General features: G+C 46.3%; 1 protein-coding gene across 1 annotated transcript in view; it reads right to left on the reverse strand.

Annotated features, from left to right (window-relative positions):
* The window catches only part of LOC134339471 (voltage-dependent P/Q-type calcium channel subunit alpha-1A-like), a 607,837-nt gene that overhangs the window by 191,165 nt on the left and 392,708 nt on the right, over positions 1 to 23,964 (reverse strand). Inside the window, exons 15-20 of the mRNA XM_063036009.1 lie at positions 22,077 to 22,208; positions 18,738 to 18,810; positions 16,005 to 16,122; positions 14,801 to 14,868; positions 12,397 to 12,503; positions 3,571 to 3,636 (exon numbers count right to left, since the gene is read on the reverse strand). Of these exons, the coding sequence (XP_062892079.1) occupies positions 3,571 to 3,636; positions 12,397 to 12,503; positions 14,801 to 14,868; positions 16,005 to 16,122; positions 18,738 to 18,810; positions 22,077 to 22,208 (564 nt within the window). The remainder of the gene's footprint in view (positions 1 to 3,570; positions 3,637 to 12,396; positions 12,504 to 14,800; positions 14,869 to 16,004; positions 16,123 to 18,737; positions 18,811 to 22,076; positions 22,209 to 23,964) is intronic.

The following is a 23,964-nucleotide window of genomic DNA, read 5'->3' on the forward strand; positions in this document are numbered from 1 at the left end:
CATTCATTCATTTTGCAATACATCATGCAGTAAGCCCCTCTGGCCTGTCAAGTCATGTCACCCTGAGCAAACCGAAAACCCCGATTTAATCCTAACCTAAACATCGGACAATTTACAATGACCAACTAACCCACCTGGTACGTCTTTGGCCAGTGGTAGAAAACTCTTAAATCAAAATCCTTTCTTTTCTACCATGTAAATGCAGAAGGTCCCATTGAAGACTAGACTTCATCCTCTGAAGGTCTGGGCCCAAAATTTGTCTCTCAACTACATTTTTAAAAAAAATTCATCCTTTTTTTTGTGGGAACTTGCTGTACTCACATTAGCTGCTTAGTTCTCCACATTACAACAATACGTTAAAAATACCCATTTGCATCGGGATGTTCATAAGGGGATGTGCACTCCACTGGGGGGGGGGTGCATGGGCAGTGTGTCATGGCGTCCAGGTGGAGTCGTTGCTGCCTCCCTCAGGGTTCGCTCAGCGGGAGACGAGCCCCATTATGGTCAACTGAAGGTTTCGATAGGCGGGAGGTTTCTGGACTAAATACATGTACGTGTACAGTATATTCTGCGTTGTGTATTTTACTGATATTCTATATATGTTTGTAATCTTGTATGTGCGAGGGCTGGGCGTCAGGCTGCAATGTTGCTGGGGGTGGGGGTCGGCCTGCATGCTGCACCAGGGGGTGGTGTCCGTGCTGGGGTCGGCCGGTGTGCTGCACCAGGGGGTGGTGTGGTGTGGTGTCCGCGCTGGGGTCGGCCTGTATGCTGCACCAGGGGGTGGTGTGGTGTGGTGTCCATGCTGGGGTCAGCTGGTGTGCTGCACCAGGGGGTCGTGTGATGTGGTGTCCGTGCTGGGGTCGGCCGGTGTGCTGCACCAGGGGGTGGTGTGGCGTGGTGTCCGTGCTGGGGTCGGCCGGTGTGCTGCACCAGGGGGTGGTGTGGTGTGGTGTCCATGCTGGGGTCGGCCGGTGTGCTGCACCAGGGGGTGGTGTGGTGTGGTGTCCGTGCTGGGGTCAGCTGGTGTGCTGCACCAGGGGGTCGTGTGGTGTGGTGTCCGTGCTGGGGTCGGCCGGTGTGCTGCACCAGGGGGTGGTGTGGTGTGGTGTCCGTGCTGGGGTCGGCCAGTGTGCTGCACCAGGGGGTGGTGTCCGTGCTGGGGTCGGCCGGTGTGCTGCACCAGGGGGTAGTGTCCGTGCTGGGATCAGCCGGTGTGCTGCACCAGGGGGTGGTGTCCGTGCTGGGGTCGGCCGGTGTGCTGCACCAGGGGGTGGTGTCCGTGCTGGGATCGGCCGGTATGCTGCACCAGGGGGTGGTGTGGCGTGGTGTCCGTGCTGGGGTCGGCTGGTGTGCTGCACCAGGGGGTGGTGTCCGTGCTGGGGTCAGCCGCTGTGCTGCACCAGGGGGTGGTGTCCGTGCTGGGGTCGGCCGGTGTGCTGCACCAGGGGGTGGTGTCCGTGCTGGGGTCGGCCGGTGTGCTGCACCAGGGGGTGGTGTGGTGTGGTGTCCATGCTGGGGTCAGCCGGTGTGCTGCACCAGGGGGTGGTGTGGTGTGGTGTCTGTGCTGGGGTCGGCCGGTGTGCTGCACCAGGGGGTGGTGTGGTATGGTGTCCATGCTGGGGTCAGCCGGTGTGCTGCACCAGGGGGTGGTGTGGTGTGGTGTCTGTGCTGGGGTCGGCCGGTGTGCTGCACCAGGGGGTCGTGTGATGTGGTGTCCGTGCTGGGGTCAGCCGGTGTGCTGCACCAGGGGGTGGTGTCCGTGCTGGGGTCGGCCTGTGTGCTGCACCAGGGGGTGGTGTGGTGTAGTGTCTGTGCTGGGGTCAGCCGGTGTGCTGCACCAGGGGGTGGTGTCCATGCTGGGGTCGGCTGGTGTGCTGCACCAGGGGGTGGTGTCCGTGCTGGGGTCGGCCGGTGTGCTGCACCAGGGGGTGGTGTCCGTGCTGGGGTCGGCCGGTGTGCTGCACCAGGGGGTGGTGTCCGTGCTGGGGTCGGCCGGTGTGCTGCACCAGGGGGTGGTGTGGTGTAGTGTCTGTGCTGGGGTCGGCCGGTGTGCTGCACCAGGGGGTGGTGTCCGTGCTGGGGTCGGCCGGTGTGCTGCACCAGGGGGTGGTGTGGTGTAGTGTCTGTGCTGGGGTCGGCCGGTGTGCTGCACCAGGGGGTGGTGTCCATGCTGGGGTCGGCCGGTGTGCTGCACCAGGGGGTGGTGTGGTGTAGTGTCTGTGCTGGAGTCGGTGCTATGCTACCCCCACTTCCCCCCCCCCCCCAGAGTTCAATGACATGAGTTTTGGTCTCTTTTATTGCGTGGCTTACTAGCTGATGTGTGCTTTGTGCTGTGTGTGACTGTTGGTATTGTACTTTGCACCTTGACTCCTGAGTAGGGCAGTTTTGTCTGGCTGTATTCATGAGATTTATGTATAGTTGAATGACAATTAAACTTAAATTTAATTGAAAGAAGCTGGAGAAATGCAAGTCATTTCTTTTTTTTTAATGAACTTATTTCGAAAAATGTTAAAGCCATCCATCTCAGTTAAAGTGACGTTCTCTCATTCCAGGTGGTGAAGTGGGTGGGTGGAGGATAACATTGATCTTAATTTGTTAACGTGCTTCTATCCTTGAGATTGTATATATTCCATCCTTGGAAGCTGGGAGGTGATAGGTGGAAAAGGGGAAGAGCTGAAGAAGAAGGAACCTGATCGGAGAGGAGAGAGGAGCATGTGAGAACGGGAAAGAGGATGGGCACCGGAGGGAGGTGAGAGGAAGAGGAGAGACAGAATGGAGAATGAAAGAAGGGGATGGGGAGAAATTAGCAGAAGTTAAAAAAAATCAATGTTCATGCTGTCATGTTGGAGTTTACCCAGATGGAATATGAGGTGTTGCTGCTCCGACTTGTGGGTGGTTTCATCTTGGCAGCAGAGGAGGCCATGGATTGACATGTCTGAATGAGAATGGGGAATGGAATTAAAATGGTTGGCCACCATGAAATGTTGCTTGTTGCGAATAGAGTGAAGGTGCATAGATGCTGCCTGACCTGCTGAGTTCCGCCAGCATTTTGTCTGCATTACTTTGGATTTCCAGCATCCACAGGAGCTCTTGTGTACATGTATATATCTCACTGCTCCAAATAAATCAGTACAATCTGTGCCCAGCTCTTCCGGACTTAAGATCTGCCCTCTGGCAAAACCAACTGAGATTGTCCATTTAAGTTGTGTGATTTACATTCCGTTTGCTTTATCACTAAACAACAATATTTGAAAAAGGCATTTAATCAAAACTGCTGCATAAATACTGGTGATATTCCTGTATTATTATAAAGACAAATCTTTAACTTATAACTCTCTAAATGTTGGTTTGTAACCATTTTCATATTTTTTATAAACACCAAGTAGCAATTACAGACCAGATTTGATAGAATTTGTTGCATCTCAGCACTGCCATGTATCATATTACAAACACACAAAATTATTCCACAGTACACAGGGGGTTAACTTCTGCTACAGGTTCTATAGATGTTCCGAGAGGAAGCTCTAGTCTTTTGGTTTTGTTTCTAACCTGCACTACATGGATACTTACATTTGAGTGCAGACATCACTGTTGAACACTGAGGTCCTAGGGGAAGGGGCTCTTACCCTCTCTGTACTGTCCAGACATGTGGAGAAAGTGTCAGAGTTCAGAAGAATGCTCTCTGTTACCAAACACATGAAGTGCACACATTCCGGCATTTGCTGATTCGTGACTGTCCTGGTTCCACTGGGTTTTCAAATCTTCGGCTAATTTAACTTCAGATAAAAATCAACAATCTCACTTGGGGAAAAAAAAATCAAATTAAATAATATCAAATTGTCTTCAAGGTTTGAGTATTGGATTCTGCACAGAGTGGGATAATGTCCATGTTTTGGAACCAATGTTTCAAGGAGCGCCAATCACATGATGCACAATTGATGGTGCTAAAGCGAATTCATTAACAGTGTTTATTCTATGCTGCCTCTGTGTTTGAATTCTATGGGTAATTTCCCTTATCCTGCAGTGAGTGACCCACCTCCTGACTTCCCAAGGAATTTCTATCTCTGCACATCAGGAGTAAGATGACATACTCTCTATGGATGAGTGCAGTTCTGACACCATCCAGGACAGAACAGCCAGTTTGATTTACGCCTCATCCACCACCTTAAACATTCCTTCCACTGCTGAGACAGCATGGCTGCACTGTGCACCATCTGTAAAATGCACTGCAAGAGTTCACCTAGGCATCTTCCTCCAAAACGCACAAACCGTACTGCCTAATTGAACATGGGCTCACCAGCTTCTGCTGGCACTGTTGGAGATAAATCACTCCTCCTCCATCATTGCTGGGTTTAAACCTCAGGGCAAAGTGGGACCACTGTCACCACAAACAACAACAGAGGTATAGGGCGGCGGCTCACCACCATCCCTTCGAGGGCAATCATATATGTCCAACAAGGAATCGTCTTGCCAACCTTCCATACATCTTGAGAATGAATAAATGGTAGACATGGAATTGGGTCACCCAATGGAGTTGGTAGCTGTAGATGACAGAAGTCCCAGAAAACTCCACAGTCAAAGAAAGGACAAAAAATCCTCATCAAATGACCCAAGACTCCTAAGCCCAAGTTCTAAACAAAATCGTTGGGAGCTCTCTCTGTATTTTATATGAAATGACAGATCACTCTCCACCATCCCACAACTTAGAAAATTATTTCACTTCTTACCCTCACTCAGGCACTGGAATGGGAAACCATTATAAAAAGGTCCACCAGCTCTCTCCCAAGTGGTCACAATGGACCATTGATCGATGGACACCTGACCAGTGCTAAACACGTGCTAGCACTGTGTGTGAAACACAGCAGCAACCATGCACTGTGCTCTATTCTTGACTTGGATCAACAGCACAACATTTTATAAGGAAGGATCAAAGTGCAGCCATTTCCGTATTGCATTATGATCAAGGATAAATATCTACGCTGGAGGCACAGGGTTTAGGACACAGAGGGGAAAATAAATCAAGATTAGTTGAAGTGTTAACATTTTAGCAACAGTCTGAGGTAATTAATGTTTTCCCTGATCTCAAAAGAGCAAAGAATCAAGATCGAAAACAAAAGGCCCCAGGCTCTTGGCCTTTCTGTGTAGCAAAACATATTCTTTTCAAAAAAAAAAAATCCAATACTCTAACCGTTCAATATCATGTCACAAAACTGAATGCCAGTCTGGCATTTCTGAAACAGGGATCTAAATTTGAGGCTCCCTCTCGGCCATGAGGCGACTTGGACGGAAGCTGCCATGCAGCCAAGCCAGGAAAGTCAGGTTTATCTGCGAACATTGTCATATAAAAAACATACAATTAAAAAAAAAAGTCACAAACATTACCCAGTAAATTGGTACACGACAGCACGTTCTGAATGTCTGCAGCCTGGAAACAAAGTCATGCAGTAAAGGACTTTACAAGGAAGAGTGGTTCAGAGCTGGCTTGGCCCAAAGGCAGCAGTATCACAAAATACAAAGGACCAGCACATCTCCCAGTCCTTCCATTCTGTAGCTTCATTTGGATGGCATTCCATAGGCAACAGCAGTCTCCAGTATTGTATCCAAGTACTGCGACCCTTGGCAATGGGTCACACACCATCAGCACCAGAATTTCAGCCCATGTTTGAATTTCATCCTCCACTAACACCCTACCTGAACACCAGTGGTTAGAAATTTATTCTTTGCCACTTCTCCTAAAGGTATTAATTTGGCAACAATCGTACTTCTGAAAGAATGAAACTCTGAAAGTGGAATGAAGAGGACTTCTGTTGCTGGTTGAGGATGTGTCTCTGCCCCCCGCACACCTTCAACCATTCCCAATCTCCAGAGTAGTATTAAGGTCTGATGTTAGGGTGTTTTCTTTGGGGTTAGGACATATAAAAAATAACTTCAGCAACTAACTTCAGCCACCAACCTTCAGATCTGAATATAGACTGTAGATTAAATTTGAAATGGAGCTCTGGACAATGGGCTCTTAAAAGTTGTGAACTTTCAGTTAATTGGAATGCTGATTTAAAATTTATTTGTGTCTGTAGAGTGGGTGTGAAGAGGGTGTAAAAGTTATACCTAAATCGAAGGAAAGTATTGCAGATGCATTGTAAATATAGAATTGTCCTCTGATATTTAGCATATAAAATGTCATGTAATACTGGGTCCAGCAGACCTCTTTCTCCAAAAGGGTCTCAACAAGATGCCTGCTGTCGAAAAAAGAGACTACTTTATATCTACCAGTACGTCTCTCCAGTGACTTTGTTCATGCAACAACATCTGATATAATATTTCACTGATAAACGATTGATTAAACACTCCACTGTGTTACCGTAGAAATACCTTGGCAATGACATAAAGGATTCTTCTGCTGGTATCAGGGTTCAAATGAATTTTTAGTTTTTGAGATTCCTGCGCATCTATTTTGCCACAGTGGTCACCTGAATCTAAACATACTCAAAGTATTGAAGCATTCTGTGGAGCCTTTCACTGCCTCGCCCACACCGGGGTCAGGTAAACAATCTGTAGCAAAGAATAGTAAGCAGATCAACTCTTAGCTTCCCTCTACAACCTGAGGACAGTGTTGCCTTAGCAGCGACAAACCAAGACCACATGCACCCCAAGTCTCTTCACCTCATCTAAAGACACTTAATGTGGTTAACCGAGGCTTTATAAGGCATTGGCCAGACTGCACTTGGAGTATTGTGAGGATTTTTTGACCCTGATCTAAGAAGGGATGTGCTGGCGTTGGAGAGGGGTGCAGAGGAGTTCACAAGAGGGATCCTCAGAATGAAAGGGTTAATGTATCAGGAGTGTTTGATGGTTCTGGGCCTGTACTTGTATTGTTTGGCGACAATAAAGTATAAAGAGTAAGTATAAAAGTGTAAGTACTTAGAGAGTTTAGAAGAATGAGGGGGGATCTCATTGAAACCTATCAAATTTTGAAAGGTCAAGATAGACTGGACGTGGAGAGGATGTTTCCTAAAGTGGGGTAGTCTAGGAAAAGAAGGCACAGCCTCAGAATACAAGTATCACCCTTTGGAACAGAGATGAGAGGAATTTGTTTTTTAGCCAGAGGGTGGCAAATCTGTGGAATTCATTGCCACAGGCAGCTGTGGCGGTCAAGTCGTTAAAGCAGAGGTTGATAGGTCTTGATTAGTAAGGGTAATGCGGAGAAGGCCAGAAAATGGGGTTGAGAGGGATAATAAATCAGCCATGATGGAATGGCAAAACAGACTTGATGGCCAAATGGGTTAATTCTGTTCACATATCTTATGATCTACTAGAATCGGCCACTCTCCATGCCATGTGTTAATCTGTCCCAGGGTATTCTGCAAATGTTGAAGCAAAAATCTCGGCAATCACTTTGGGTCAATTTTCCTGGGATCACAATTCTAAAGGATAGCACAAGCGCGATGAACAGAATGTCATTTCTTGTCCTATAAAACCTCTAAGCTTCCAGAAATTTGATGGGCCAGATGGTCTATTTTATTTGTGCACTAAGCCGAAATCTGAGGAGTGGTCATAATGGGTGGGGGGTTGAAATTCGATAAACTTTAATGAGAGAAATTAATGGACACCAAGCCATTGTCGTAAAATCATCATTAACACATAATCTGTGATAATATTTCAAAATATCTTCTTGTTTTAAACAGTTTAATTGTAGGTTTAGTATTGATGACACTGCCTTAGCAAATAGAATTCTCCTAATTACAGTGTGCCCATTACAAAATGCTTATTTGCAACGTTACAGTGACTGTATTTAAGGAATGTGTATGAATATCAATTTCTCCTTCCGGTGAAAAAAAATTCCCTCCCCCTCTCTCTTCTTCTATTCTGCACTCTAGCCTCTTACTTCTTCTCCTCACCTGCCTATCATCTCTCCCTGGGTCCCCTTCTCCTTCCCTTTCTCCCATGGTCCACTCTCCTCTCCTATCAGATTCCTTCTTCTCTAACCCTTTATCTTTTCCTCCCACCTGGCTTCACCTATCACCTTCTAGCTCTCCTCCTTCCCCTCACCCCCACCTTCTTATTCTGGCTTCTTCTCCACTCATTTCCAGTCCTGATGAAGGCTCTCGGCCCGAAACGTCAGCTGTTTACTCTGACTCTGACCCTGTTGGTGAAGCCTTCATCAACCCTTTGCCTCCTTTGGTCATGACATTTCATAAAGTCACGGAGAGCCACAGCATAGAAACAGGCACTTAGACCCATCGATGGGTAGCAGCCCATCAACCACCCATTTACACCAATCCTAACAGGGCAGAGTATCACCACTGATCTTATGCGGAGGATTATCCTGGAGAGATCAGATGGCCTTTTCTGCTCTTAATATGCTTATTGGAAAGTGGCGGATCTATTCAACCTGACACTTGATGCTACCTTGCCCCCTGTGCCACACGGAGCTCTCCAAACACTGAGCACCTTTGTGGCTCTGGATGCACAAATACCCCATGGGCACCACATGAGCCAGGATAAGGATATCCTCTGTGCCCTTCATTGTAAAGCTTGAACCAATCTTTCTTCCCCCCTGCCCTAAGTACACTTTTAACTCTTTGCATTCTCAGGATATGGGCGTCGCTGCCCATGTTGACATTTAATGTGAACTGCTTATTAAGAGAACTCAAAACTGTTCGCTAAGGTAGAACTGTACCATATTTCACAGTATCATAGATCTTGATACTTCAGTGGGTCTCATTTTCCTGCATGTGATCAGTCAATGACCCTGCTGACCCTCCATGTCCTCTCCCACCATTAACAAGAAACGAAAAATTCTTGGCTGGATTCAAAGCAGTTGGATAAAGACACTGAGGTAACCCATTTTGCTTTTAAGCACCAGACAGGTAGAATTTGCAATGCAACACTTGAGACTGTGGAAGAAGATTCAACAGGCGTCTTCAAAAATGAAGTGAGATAAATTCCAGAAGGAGTTATATTGAAGGAACGTGGTGTAAGAGCAAGGCAGCATCAATAGTTAATTTTTCTTTCGGGAAACCAGTGTGAACTCGAGGGGCTGAATAGCCCACTCCCGTACCATGATCATGGGCATACGTGTCCCACAGGACAATGCACAGATCCTTAAAAACGTCGGAGCTCTGGTCAGTAAATCACCAGAGAAGCACTCACTCAGAAAGACGGGATTGCTGCATGAGGAATGATTATTTTATGTTAAGAGGTAGAAACTGTCAACCAGACTCAGTCACAATGGGATCTGAATCCGTGTCTGGTTTAGCTCGGCCAGAGACTGCATTGTGCATCAAACATTCGGGCTTGGGTGGGTCGGTTTGAGACTACATTGCGCGCCATACGTTTGTGCCTGGGTTGGTTTAGTATACATTCAGCTTTGGGTTTATGAATACAAGAGATTCTGCTGATCCGGAGTAACACACAGAAAATGCTGAAGGAAATCAGCAGCTCACTGATTTGCTGATGAAGGGTCTCTTTAATCCTCTTTATAGATGCTGCTTCTCCAGAATTTTGGTTATAAATGATGCCCAATCATTTCCTCAGTATGGTTGGATAGCCTACCCAGACAATCTCCAATACTTCATACAACAAATGAATAACTGTTCAAGGAAATTGAAAGATTGGAATGCCACCAATCAGTAGGTTCTTTTGGATCATTATAGTTACAGTAATATCTATGGCCATCTGGATTGAAAATTACAAGTTTGCAGCTTCATCCGGGTTCAGATTGGCTATGTTCAATTCAGATTTGGGTTGAATTTTATTTTATTTTGGCAATAAAATAACACAATAAAAGTTTTGGCTGAGCTAAGAGTGGCCAGCTTTCTCCATGGATCCAGCTGTGGTAATTGGTGTTTGAGAGGCAGGAGGTTATGGGTTGAAGTCCTTTAGCAGAGAGTTACACACAAAGATCCAGGTTGAGCACTGAGAGATGGCACCTTTACTTGAGATGTTAAGCCAAGGTGTGGTATCTGGATGTAAATGATCCCACCCACCCAATTTTAAGAAGAGCAGGTCAGAAGTACCTGGGGTAAATATTCAACCTTTTATAAGCATTCCTAAAATAAATTATCTGGCCATTATGACACTGGAGCTGACTGAGTGCATATTGGCTGCTGTGTTTCCTTTACAACACACATGAATTCTGCAGGAACTCGGTAAGTCAAGCAGCCTCTATTGAGGGAAATCAGCAGTCAACATTACACTTGAGACCCTGCACGTCAACTGCTCTTTTCCCTCCATAGATGCTGCCCGACTTGCCGAGTCCCTCAAGCAGTTTGAGTGCATTACTCATTTTTTCCTGCACCCGCAGAATCTCGTGTCTGTGTTTCAATTACAACTGACACCTGCTATAAAGCACTCTGGGATGCCCTGAGAGTGCTCCTGAAATGCACGTCTTTCCCTTCACCCCCACTGTTACAGTGAAGTTAGTGTCCTGTTTCAGACTCCCTGCTTTCATTTCAGCAGGCAGCGAGAATCTGTGGTGGTCGTGCTGGGGCGGGTGGCATAGAACGGCAGAAGGGAATGATCTTGGTTCACAATCAGGACAAATACCTCTTCGGCATCACTCCAAAGGCACTGTGATTAAAAGTCACCATTACATTTCTACAACACCTTTTAACATATCCTAAGGTGTTTTACAGTCCTTTTCAAGTCTGGTCCCTTTCGTGTACCAGCTAATTTAGACTCAGCATACTCCCATGAAAAGTAATGGCCAAATCATGATGTCCTTTGAGGGTAAATACTGGCCAAGATGCCAGGGAGAACTGCCCCCGCAAACTAACACTATGGGATGTTGTACGCCCAGCTAAGAGAGCGTTGGTTTATCCGAGAGTCAGTCCCTACAACACTACTGCACTCTCTCAGTGCGGCCGTCAGACTGGTCTAGAACCTTCTGATTCAGAGGTGAGGATGTGACCACTAAGTTGTAGCTGAAATGGCCACTGTGATTTGATTCTGGAGGGAAAGAGGACTCTTCAAGTAGGAAGAAACTAAGGGTCAGAAATGTATCCTTGTTTGGCATGCTAACCCACCACATTCAAATGGCTGGAATTTGCATTTGCTTCTGAGATCCGGTTCCACACGAGTTCAGCTTATCTACCAAGGAGGAATTTCAACCCCTTAATGCTACTTTGATACAAATCAAGTGGCCTTCTAACAACGGGAGAGACACCTCATGCAATCTGACTTCATCTCTCCTCCCCTATTAACCGAACTCAGCCCAGGAATGGATGCCAAGTTAGTGATTTCTTCTAGATACGTTGCAACCCCCATTTACTTTCCAATATGTTCTGCATTGCAGTGGAGCTCACTTGACATAGGACATCCCCATCAGAGCAAGAGACGGATCTGAACCGGCAGTACACTCCCATCCCTGGGCTGAAAGGAAATGTCACAGGTTCTATTCCTTCCATTCTCCCATTTCACTCCAAGGTGCCAGAGAGCTGACCTGCTTCTGGGAAACGCTAATATTGATGAAACACCCTACACTGAGATGAAGGGTCCTGATTTCTCCCCTCATCAGATTAGGAGGACCAGAGCCTCAACCCAAAGGCAATCATACAGGCAATGTTCCTACTATACAATGGTACTCATTTTGGCACTGTGCCACCTGGTAACCAGCAGACAATAGTGGGTATAGACCTGGGAAGAGGACTGGATACGTCATCCAATTATCACCAAGAAATGCTTTTACTCAAAAGTTAGTGGATGTTTGACATTCTTTCCCCTGGAGAACTGTGGATACTCAAGTTGTTGAACATAATCAGGGCTGATTTGTGGACCTAGGGGCAAACAGAGAGAAACAGACAAGGCATGGCACCATCCATAATATTGAACATGGCACCATCCATAATACTGAACATGGCACCATCCATAATACTGAACATGGCACCATTCATAATACTGAACATGGCACCATCCATAATATTGAACATGGCACCATCCATAATACCGAACATGGCACCATCCATAATATTGAACATGGCACCATCCATAATATTGAACATGGCACCATCCATAATACTGAACATGGCACCATCCATAATATTGGACATGGCACCATCCATAATATTGAACATGGCACCATCCATAATACTGAACATGGCACCATCCATAATATTGGACATGGCACCATCCATAATACTGAACATGGCACCATCCATAATATTGAACGGCAGGAAAGGCCAGCTTGAAGGGCTGAATGGTTGCTCCTGCCCCCGTAATTCTGGAAAAAAAAAGACACTCACCAAGCAGTACATCCAATCAACAGTTTCAAACTTGTCACAATGGAATCAGCCACACCGGCAATGTGTGTCCTTACTCCTTTAAGCACAGCCATTATTGCAGTACCAAATCCACGTTAATCAGGAGCACAACATCAAACGTTAACCAGACTCCACTTACGCAGCGATGGAGAGATTGGCAGCTGACAGCGGGCTCACTTCCGCCACTTCCTTGGCCTTTTGCAAGGCAAGCTTCTGATTGGCTGCCTCCTCCTCTTCCTGTTCATCCTATTGTGACACATTGAAATCACCTATGAGAGACCTAAGCAGACGGTCAAGAGACAGAGAGCAGCCATGGTGGTGATGCTGTAGGCCAACTGTCGAATGGCTGCAATACTGGCTGCTGCAATCTGTGCCATTGAAGTATAGCACTGGTGTGATGCAGCTGTTAATAACCGTACCCAACCATCAATCAGCTGCGTCTGACTTATCTGAGTTAGTAAATGGTTGGGTCCACATACAAGGAGAGTGTGTCAGTAGGTGCTGAGTGAGGTATTACATTTTAAGAGCTGTTGGATTACACTCAGTGGCCACTTTATTAGGTACACCCGCTCGTTAATGTAAATATCTAATCAGTCAATCATGCGGCAGCAACTCAATGCAGAAAAGCATACTGATATGGTCAGGGAAGGGGTTCAGTTGTTGTTCGGACCTAACGTCTACGTGGGGAAGAAATGTGATCTCAGTGACTTCAACCGTGGAATGATTGATGGTGCCAGATGGGGTGGTTTGAGTATCTCAGGAACTGCTGATCTTCTGGGATTTACACACACAACAGTCTCTGGAGTTTCTAGAGGATAGTGCGATAAACATAAAACATCCAGTGAGTGGCAGTTCTGTGGGTGAAAATGTCTTGTTAATGAGAGAGGTCAGAGGAGGATGGCCAGACTGGTTCAAGTGGACAAGAAGGTGACAGCAACTCAGATAACCACACATTATAACAGAGGTGTGCAGAGGATGATCTATGAATGCGCAACACATTGAACCTTGTAATAGATGGGCTACAACAACAGAAAACCAGACTGGTTTTCACTCCTGTACCTTGTAAAGTGGCCACTGAGTGTACATGCTAAAACAGAACCCTTTTGTACGTGGTGGCAGTACTGTGGAGGTTACCCCCATTCAATATCATACACAACACTGGCCCTTACCGTACTCCCAGCTCTGCGATTCAGCTGTGCAGCTTGGTCTCAAGTCTTCTTAAACAAAACACAAAGTGCTGGAGGGGCTCAGAGGGTTAGGCCACAGCAGGCCAAGGGACTAGCAATGTTTTGGGTCAAGACTCTGCATCACGGCTGAGGGTGTGGAGGAGATGGTCAGTTTGAGGTGAGGGGGAGATGGTCAGTTTGAGGTGAGGGGAAGATGGTCATTTTGAGGTGAGGGGGAGATGGTCAGTTTGAGGTGAGGGGGAGATGGTTAGTTTGAGGTGGTGAGGGGAGAGAGTCAGTTTGAGGAGGTGAGGGGAGAGGGTCAGTTTGAGGAGCTGAGGGCAGGTGGTCAGTTCGAGGAGGCAAGGGGAGAGGGTCAGTTCGAGGAGGAGAGGGGAGAGGGTCAGTTTGAGGAGGTGGGGGCAGATGGTCAGTTTCAGCAGATGAGGGGAGAGGGTCAGTTTGAGGAGGTGAGGGTAAAGGGTTATTTTGAGGAGGTGAGGGGAGAGGGTCAGTTTGAGGAGGTGAGAGTGGGTCAGTTTGAGGGGGTGCAGGGGAAATGGTCAGTTTGAGGAGGTGAAGGGGAGATGGTCAGTTTGAGGAGGGGAGAGGGTCAGTTTGGGGTGAGGTAGAAAGGGTCAGTTCGGAGTGGGGGAGAGGGTCAGTTTGGAGTGAGGGGGAGAGGGTCAGTTTGAGGAGGTGAGGGGAGAGGGCCAGTTTGGGGTGAGGGGGAGAGGGTCAGTCTGAGGCCGTGAGGGGGAGAACATCAGTTTCAGGAGATGAGGGTGAAGCAGGACGATAGGTAGATCCAGGTGAGGAGGGAGATGTTGGGCAAATGAACCAAATAAGAGGAGGAGGAGGAAGAGGGTAGGAGTTGGAAGACAGAGGCTGGTGGGTGGTAGGTAGACAGAAACAAATAAAAGCAGATGGAGCCAGATTTTGGAGGGGAGGGGAAGGGATGGGAGTGGCGGGAAGTGGCAGGGTGGAGAGGGGAAGGCAGAAGTGGAGACATGAGGGTACAGATGGTAGAATCTGATGAAGAAGGACGGTGATAAGAGGAACCAGGTAATGGGCAGGTGCAACCGGTTGGAGCAGAAGGTGGGATACCAGGCAGGGATAGTGGGATAGATAGCTAGAACCAGGTGAGGGAACGGAACAAAACCGGGTGACGGAGAAGAGGTAGAAGTGGGTTTGGAGGGCCTGTGTGGATCAAACAGAGAGACAGGAATACAGGAAGCGTGGGCTACATGAAAGTGGAGAACTCAGTGTCCACATCATTGGGCTGTGGACTACCCAGGTGAAATATGTACTGTTCTTCTAGTTTGTGTTTGGCATGGCAGACGGCACTACTGTTACTCCAGAACTGCAGCCTTGTACCTTTGTCAGCTCCTGTGCATTGGCAAGGTTGTCCACGGCAATGGCCAAGAATACATTCAATAGGGTATCTGGTCAGCCAAATGAAGGTCAAAACAAGAACAGAGCAACGCAAAACAAACACACATACAAGATCAGATCCCAGTCGTTGGTAGTAAGATATTTGTTCTTAGTTATACAGATCAAAAGGGGAGAACCTAGCATTGTAAGAGTGTTAAGTCCACAATCCAGTTCTGCTAAAGTAAGAACTTTTGGGAACAGGGTTCAACACGAGTCATAACATTGTAAGATATTTAAGTAGAATTGGGCCATTTGGCCCACTGAGTCTGTTCCACCATTCAATTTCCCTCAACTCTATTCTCCCAGTAACATTTAATCTATTTAGCAAACAAGCATCTATCAAGCTCTGCCTCAAATATACCCAAATGGCTCGGTCTCCTCAGTCCTCTGTGACAAAGAAATTCCACAGATTCACCACTCTCTGGCTGAAGAAACTTCTGAAAGAACTTCCTTTTTTAATTCCAAGGCTGTGGCCTTCGATCCTAGAATCTCATTTTAATGGAAATATCCTCTCTACGTTCACTCTTCCCAGGCCATTCAGAATTCAGTGTGTTTTAATTAGGTTCCCCCTTATTCATCCCAACTCCATTGAGCACAGGTCCAGAGCCATCAAACGCTCTTCATACATTATGTCATTTATATCATATACGAGTAACCAATAGCTTCTGTCCTAGATCTCCAGAGACCAGAGGATTCAAATGAAATCTTTGAAGGCACTTTTTATTGACCAACATTCATGAACAATTAGTGAGGGACCTTGCTAGTGAACGCCAGATAGATGAAAGGAAGGAGACTGTGTTCGGGTGGATGAGGAAGAAGGAATAATAAAGGTCCCTGTTCACCCAGCACATGTGGCTTGATGTAAAATATTACATCTTTACAACAACTAATAGGAATATGTTGGTGTAGTATTCCACATTCCCCGACATGGAAATCATTGGCCAGAAGGAACTACAGTCTACAAATTAATGTATTTGGATGAATGAAGGATAGGGAGTAGACAAACCAGTTGCCTTTGTTTCTCCCCCATGTTGTGGACTGTAAGTTTCTTATGGCCAACAAATATAACCTGCTCAATCAGGGTGGGGCCAAGCTCTTGGGAAGTTAGACTGATACCAGACTCTGTGCTTTGAGATGTCAAGGATACAGTTGCCGAAGAGAGTCAGGACGATGAAGTAGACGGAGGAGATCATCCCTCTGTTGACGCCACCCTGGGACTCTATGCCATCATACATCACCACGTTCCAGTCTTCACCCGTCAGAATCTAGAAGCAAAGAAATGTGACTGTCACTCATCACACTCTTTCTTTAGCGGACCTGGGGTGAACAGGGTTGCACAGAGCAGTCCTATCCAATGAACTTTACACAACTCTGCAGCTTTCTCGGATGCCTGCAACTGCGGTGACCTGGAGCAGGCCATCTTCCAAAAATGTACAAGAACTTGCATAACCCCTCTCCACCCCTGGAGGGACCATCCCTGAGATTTCGGAGTTAGCATTCCGTCCCCATGCATCTGATCTTCAGACACCGACTGTAGACTGGGAAGTGGAAGGCAGATGGAGTGTGTGGGTTGGTGCAGCAAACTCCCCACTGGCTCCTCCTCAGCCTGGCTGGGGCAGCCACGCAAAAGCTACATCCATCTGTCTTGCTCACATGCACCGTCACCATGCTGAATTTACAGCAGGGTGCCCAGGACAGGGGGGGGGGGGAGGGAGAGGAATTGGTGTGTGTGTGTGTGTGTGTGTGTGTGTGTCTCTCTCTCTCTCTCTCTCTATATATATATATATATATAAATTAGTGCACTCCCCAGCACCAAGAAACCTGGAAGCTACAATGCACTATGTGTGACAAGGACAATATTTTAATTGAAGTTTAATAATTTAATTTTTCACGTTGAAAATACGTTACTTTTGAAAAAAAACTACTTGGCAGGAGACAAGGGTTAGGGTTAGTACCTAGGAAAGTACACTACAGTACAGGCCTCTTGGCCCACCATGTGGTGCTGACTTTTTAACGTGCTCCAAGACCAATCCACATAACCCTCCATTTTTCTTTCAACCATTTGTCTACCTGAGTCCCTTAAACGTCCCTGATGTATCTGCCTCTACCAGTGTGCTCGACACACTCACCACTCCCTATGTGAAAAACCTACTCTGACACTTCCCCTATACTTTCCTCCAATCACCTTCAAATTATGCCTTCTCGTATTAGCCACTTCTGCCGCCCTAGTTTCTGACTGTCTGCTCTATCTAAGCCTCTTATCATCTTTTATGCCTCTATCAAGGCAACTCTCATCCTTCATTTGAGAGAGAAAAGCCCTAGGAATTCTGAAAGCAGTGAAGACGCATATCATTGTGGAAAGATGAAACTGAGCTGTTATTCACTGATTACAGCTTAACAGGCCAAAAGCCTGAGGAAAAAAAATAGTCACCATTAAATATGGTTCAATTGGCCATATTAATTGCTTGCATTACACTAATTGGTTGGGTGAAGTGCTCTGGGGCTTACTGATGTAAATGACCACTTAAAAATACCACAGATTATTTAACTATTTAAAGAATTAAATCAACACAATTTTTTACCAGTGACACAAGTGAATGGAGGGAAGTTCTTTTGTGCTTACTTGCGGTAAATTTAGAACACAAAATAATGCACACAGAGCTGAACCGAAATACGCCTTTTGCTTTTGTGTTTCATATTCTGCGTTTTTCTCATTTTTTGTTGCAGTTGTGTGTGGGAGTGTAGGGGTTTGATGTTTTTCTTCGAACGGGTAGGACCCACGCTTCTTTGTTCCGTGGCTGTCTGTGGGGAAGATGAATCTCAGGGTTGTGTGCTTTGTACGTACGTACATACTTTGATAATAAATGACCTTTGAGAATCTTGAATCTTTGAATACAGCACAGTACAGGTCCTTCGGCCCATGATTTGAGCTGACCTTTTAACCAAATCTAAGACCAATCTAACCCTTCCCTCCAACATAGTCCTCCATTTTCCTTTTATCCATGTGCCTATCTCAGAATCCTATAAACCTCCCTGATGAATCCACCTCTACCACCACACCTGGCAATGCGTCCACGCATTGATCACGCTCTGCGTAAAAATCCTAACTCCGATGTCCCGCCCCTACACTTGCCTCCAATCATCTTCAACGGGGTTAAACAAAGGTGTTACACTCTTTTTAAAATGTATTTTTCATGATTGCAAGACCCTGTTGGACATTAAAACTTAAAGTAATGAAGGTCTACCCTATCAGTAAGTTGCTCGTTGGTGGAGAAAGTGGAAGAGCTGGATTTGGTACGGACTGTGACAGAGAGGAGTCAGTACGCAAAGGTGATGTGAGGTCTAGTAGTCAGTGATCATTTTAGTCACTTTTCCTGTGATCACAACACCCGGCTGGTCCTTGCTCATAGTAAGGACTGGGCCTCAAGCCGTGGTGTCGCCATTTGCAGCCGCCCTCAGGACGCTTTGGAGTAGGGTGCTCCATCACACGGTTTCCATGCTGGAGTCAGTGCTGCCCCCCAGTGTTCAGAAGCAGTATTGTGTTCGACTGCAGACATTCATTGCTGTAACATTCATTGACTCAGGGACTTGCACTATGCTTTTTTGTGTGACTGTAGTTTACTGATCTCTTATATGTGCTTGCTCTCTTACATGTGCTATGTGTGCTTTGTGCTGTGTGTTTGCACCTTGACCCCGTAACGCTGTCTCATTTGGCTGTATTCATGAACAGTATAGTTGAATGACAATTAAAAATTCAACTTAAAAACCTTGGCTCTCTCAACCTGTCCTCATGGGACATGCTTTTTAATCCAAGCAGCATCTTGGTAAACCTTGACTGCATCCTATTGAAAGCTTCTATATCAAGTTTGAGAGCACTTACCTGAAACACAGTCATTATTGCTGCAGGAAATGTGTCAAAGTTGGTGGAGGGTGTGCCAGTCTCAAAATTAAACCTGGAAAATATAAAAAAGAGGGAATCAAACTGTGTTTTAATTTTACCTTTTCCATTACAATGGAGAAATGTGCCGATGTTTGATACACTAACAGTAATGTTGAATTCTGTTTCTCAAATCTGATCATAGAGACAAGGGAGGCCATTCACTCCAACAGGTCCATGCCAGAACCTGGGGGAGCAATATCATCTGTTCCTCCTCTCCTTTTCCCCCTGAATCGTTCAAACTTGCTCTCCCTTACAGGGAGTTGCTCACCAACTCCCCTTTTGATTCATTTTATACCATAAGACATATGAGATGAATTAGGCTGTTCAGCCCATCGAGTCTACTCTGCTATTTCATCACAGTTGATTTATTATCCCTCTTAACCCCTTTCTCAGACTTCCTCCCATAACCTTTCAAAGGCCTATCAACCTCTGCTTTAAATACACCCAATGAGTCAGTTCCCACAGCTACAGATCCTCCACTCTCTGGCTAAAGAAATTCCTCCTCATCTCTGTTCTAAAGGTACATCCTTGTATTCTGAGGCTGTGCATTCTGGCTCTAGACTCTCCCACTATAGGAAACATCATCTCCATGTCCACTCTACCTAGTCTTTCAATATTCGACAGTTTTAACAACCCTAAGATTGTTGTAGCCAGTGGTGGTAATGGGGACAAGCTCCCACAACCTATTAAATGCTCCCAATGGTATGCACCTCAAATAGCCTCTGACAACCAGATCCAGCTCCTGGCCTCCATGTGTGGCTTAGCTACTAAGCCCAGTGGAATCGTTTTGCTTGACAGGAGAGGGGGCAAAGGTGGGTAACTGGAGCCTTAAAACCAGTTGCTTCAGGCTGTCAGGGGTTCGTCAGCTGCTTCAGGGGTTCGTCAGCTGTGGTTGGCAGCTCATCCTGGAGAAAGAAAACTCTGATCTCTAACTTCCGCTGCCTTACAGCTGTACCCATTCATGGGGAAGGCTTCCGTAGTAAACTCTAAAGGTTACATCCGGAGCTGGAGTCCCTAAGGCAGCCCTACATCGAGTTCAATGCTGACTGGCAACTCCTACGACGCTGCTGGTACCAAACTGTATCGGTCTCTGGCGTTGCTTTGGGTTCATCAGATGCATGGAGAGGGGGGAGCTTGCTACATGGACAACAGCTTGCTCTCCATATTGTACTGCCCAGGCTTGCGTATATAGACAGCTAGGACGCATTTTCCACAGTCAACTCTGACCGACCGAGGCCTCAGCTCAGTTAACGTGGACAAATTGGGCCTCCCTCCTGATTCTTCTAAACTCAAGTGAGTACAGACCCAGAACTATCAAATGCCTCCTCATACATTAACCCTTTCAGTCCCAGATTAATTCTTGTGCGCCTTCTCTGGACCCTATAGAGATAAGATTAAGATTAGCTTGATATGCCACGTACAGCGAGAACATTAAAACATTCAGTGAAATGTTTTGTTTTGCGTCAACGACCGATACAGTCCAGGGATTGTGCTGAGGCAGCCTACAAGTGTCACCAGTCTTCCAACAGTGACATTCTTTCCATGAATCATGCTGAGGCAGCCCATGCGTCACCAGTCTTCCAGCAGCAACACAGAATGCCAATAAATTAGCATACACTAAGGGGTTTAGATAACCTCCTAGCGCTTCTTTGGGATGGGGAGGAAACCAGAGTACCCAGAGAAAACCAAGGCACTCACAGGGAGAATGTTTGACGTCTATTGAAGCAGCAGCCGTGGTCAGGATTGAACCCAGGCTGGTGGAGCAGTGGGACTACGGCACCGAAGATGGAATACAATGCACAGTCTCTCTTGTTATCATGTTACCCACTAAGCATGGACACCTGTGGAAAGCTTCTGTTTTCCCTAAAGTTGTTTTACCCTCATGCACCGAGCTCTATTGCTGTCATGATGAAGCTTTCTCTACGTCAGGCCATTACGTGTGTGACACTGCAAGCATAGTCAGAGCACAGTCAGGAATCACAGATGTGGGCCGTTCAATCCTGAACTCTGGTGTCGCTGCATAGGCGTTTGTCTCCGTTTCGGAGTCACAGAGCCATAAGAGCATAGAGACATGTCTTTCAGCTCAATTCGCGCATGACAGCCAGGATGTCCTCTTAAGTCATGAACATAACACTGGAAATCCAAAGCAACACACACAAAGTGCTAGAGCCTAAGGTAGAAGGAGATGAGTTATTAATTTCACTCAAAGAGTTGAACTGCACGTGCATATAACGAGAGCTGTATAACTCATCTCCTTCTATCTTAGGCCATGAACTTATCAATTGCCCCTGCTGTGGACCACCTGGAGGTCCAAGATGCCAACTTCTATAAAGAAGGGATCCGTATGCTCCACGACTGCTGGACTAAGTGTGTACATGTAGGAAGGGACTATGTGGAAAAATAAATGTGCTAGGTTTTCTAAAATTGACTCCTTCTGCCCTAGGCCACAAACTTATCAATCACCCCTCGTAGTTTCATATTGGTATTGATATTAGTTTATACTTATCAACCATACCGAGATACAGTGGAAAGCTTGCCTTGCATACTGTTCATACAGATCGGATCATTACACAGAGACCCTATCGTGGCCTTACACCTTGTTGTCTGCTCGCTCTGCACTTTCTCTGTAACTGTAACGCTTTATTCTGCATTCGGTTACTGCTTTTCCCCGTACTACCTTGCTGTACTGTCGTGATGGAACGATACTTATGGATGCCACGCAAAACAAAGTTTTTTCACTGTGCCTTGGTACATCCTCCAAGAGAACCACAACCTTGTCGTAGGGTTTGGGGGCTTGCGTGCCCCAGTGACCCAGAGAGCGATGTCGGCTGGAGTCAGGGCTTTATGCTTTGGTTCTCGGTAGGGTCAGCCATGTCCAACAGGTCAAAGGGTAGAGGCCAGACTAAGAGTGGTCCACTGGTCCTCTGGGTTCGGGGGTTCAGCTCAGGGCTAACAACCCAAAGTGGTCAAACAAAACTGTTACAGAAACAACAATGATGAGTCCTTCTACACCTGAGTGTGACGGTATTCCTGAGTCTCCACCCGGGACTTGCATGACTGATAGTGGTGAAAACCGAGAGGAAGCTACTGACACGATGAAGGAAGCCCTGGACACCAGCAGAGATGAAGGAACTTCATTGCTGCCCTAAACGCCAGTGGCATAACAGGCAGTAAGTAAGTACCTTGGTATATGTGACAATAATAAACCAATTTATCAACTCATTCCCCACTTGATGGCAGATCTGATCACCGATTAAATCACAGACAATTTGTACTTACTGGCCACCAAAGAGTTGCATTCCTAAAAGGGCAAAGACAACAATAAACAGGAATAATAGGAACAATAAGCTGATGATGGACTTCATGGAGCTCAGGAGGGAGACCACCAAGTTACGGAGAGAAGCCCAATACCTGGTGAAGAAATAGAAATCCCTTTCAGTTACAATACAGGTCTAGAGCGAGACATTACTGACACAGCATTTACCCCTGTGGCAATGGAAGGAAAGTGTTACAGGTAAACCAGACCACGTGCACTCTTGCTGCTCGTCCCCACTCCACCCACCAATGTTCAAACCACACATCTGTAAGGTCACCCAACTATCCCCCCGTCACCGTTCCTAGACTAGACTATTCCATTCTAAAGCAAAAGACAACCTGCAGGTGGAACTCAGCAGGCCAAACAGCATCCGTGTTGGGAAATGAACAGTCGCTGCTTCGTGTTGAAACCGTGCATCAGGATTCCTGCGTGCAGGATTTCAACCCAAAATGTTGGCAATTCCTTTCCTCCAGCTGACTGTTTGTTGCTTCACATTCCAGCACCTTCAGTCTCTTGTGTGATTCCATTCTCTGCTGCCCTTGTCCTGCCCATCCATCACCTGGTTCCTGACCCACACCTATACCTGGTTATACACCATCCCTTCTTAAAATGCTCATCCTTGATTTAATCACTCCAGACTCTTGGTCTTTCCCTATCCCTGGAATTTCTTCTAGTCCCAAAATTTTCCAAGTTCTTGGTGCTCCTCCAGATCCCTGACAAAGGTCACACCTTCAGCTGCACAGACCTCAAACCCTGGAATTCTTTTTCCAACACTTTCCTCCTGTTTAATGCCTTTTAACACCCATCCCCGAGGACAAGCTTTTTGTCATCTGACCTAATATCTTCCTGTGAATACATAATTGTTTAATAATGATCAAGCAAGGCATTATGTGATTTTTTTTGTCAAAACAGATGTCACATCAATACACATCAGCGGTGTTTTTGTTATATATTTGTTTGTTTTAAACAGCCATGAACCGTATCGGATTGATTGCGAGGACGTGGCAAGAGCACGGGCGGCCGGTTGATCGTACAGTAGACTGACTGGGTCTGCTACGCTGGGGAGGTCCCTCTCTTTCGGCGCAGGCTTTGAAGTGCAGGCTTTTTCATCTCGGTGGGCCTGGCTTGTTGCTCCCATACTGCAAGTTGCCCAGTGTGTACCATGGCCAACATGGCTCAGTAAAAACGGTTAATCCGATGACTAGTTTTGGTCTTACTCTGCGCAAACGTAACAAGGTCAATCTTCGGAATGGTACTCGTCCTCCCCATTAAGTATCAGAGAGCCAATCCAATTTAAAAATAAAACTGATCTACAAACTTAGAAATAATGCAGCCCTGGGATGAAATTACACTCAGTGGTCACGCTGTTAGATACCTTCTGCACTTAATAACGAAGACACTGAGTGTATGTTCGAGGTCTTCTTCTGGTGCTGTAGAAATTCCACTCCAAGGTTCAACATGTTGTCCGTTCAAAGATGCTCTTCTGTACACCACTGTTATAACGCGTGATTATTTGAGTTACTGTCACTTCCGTGTCAGTTTGAACCAGTCTGGCTATTCTCGTCCAACCTCTCTTATTAACAAGGCATGATCTCACCTACTTCAAATAATTTTACCCTTGTTCAGCATCAGAATCAGCTTTATTATCACTGACATAAATCGTGAAACTTGTTGCTTGCGGCCGCAGTACTGTGCGATTCATTGAGTGAAAGAGCACTACAGTATAGAAACACGCCCTTCAGCCCATCTAATCCATACTGGACTATCATTATGCCTGGTCACATCGACCTGCCCTCCAATCCATGTACTTATCCAAACTTCTCTTCGATGTTTCCACAGGCAGCTCATTCT

Source organism: Mobula hypostoma, chromosome 29 (assembly GCF_963921235.1).
Source record: "Mobula hypostoma chromosome 29, sMobHyp1.1, whole genome shotgun sequence".
Classification (NCBI taxonomy): domain Eukaryota; kingdom Metazoa; phylum Chordata; class Chondrichthyes; order Myliobatiformes; family Myliobatidae; genus Mobula; species Mobula hypostoma.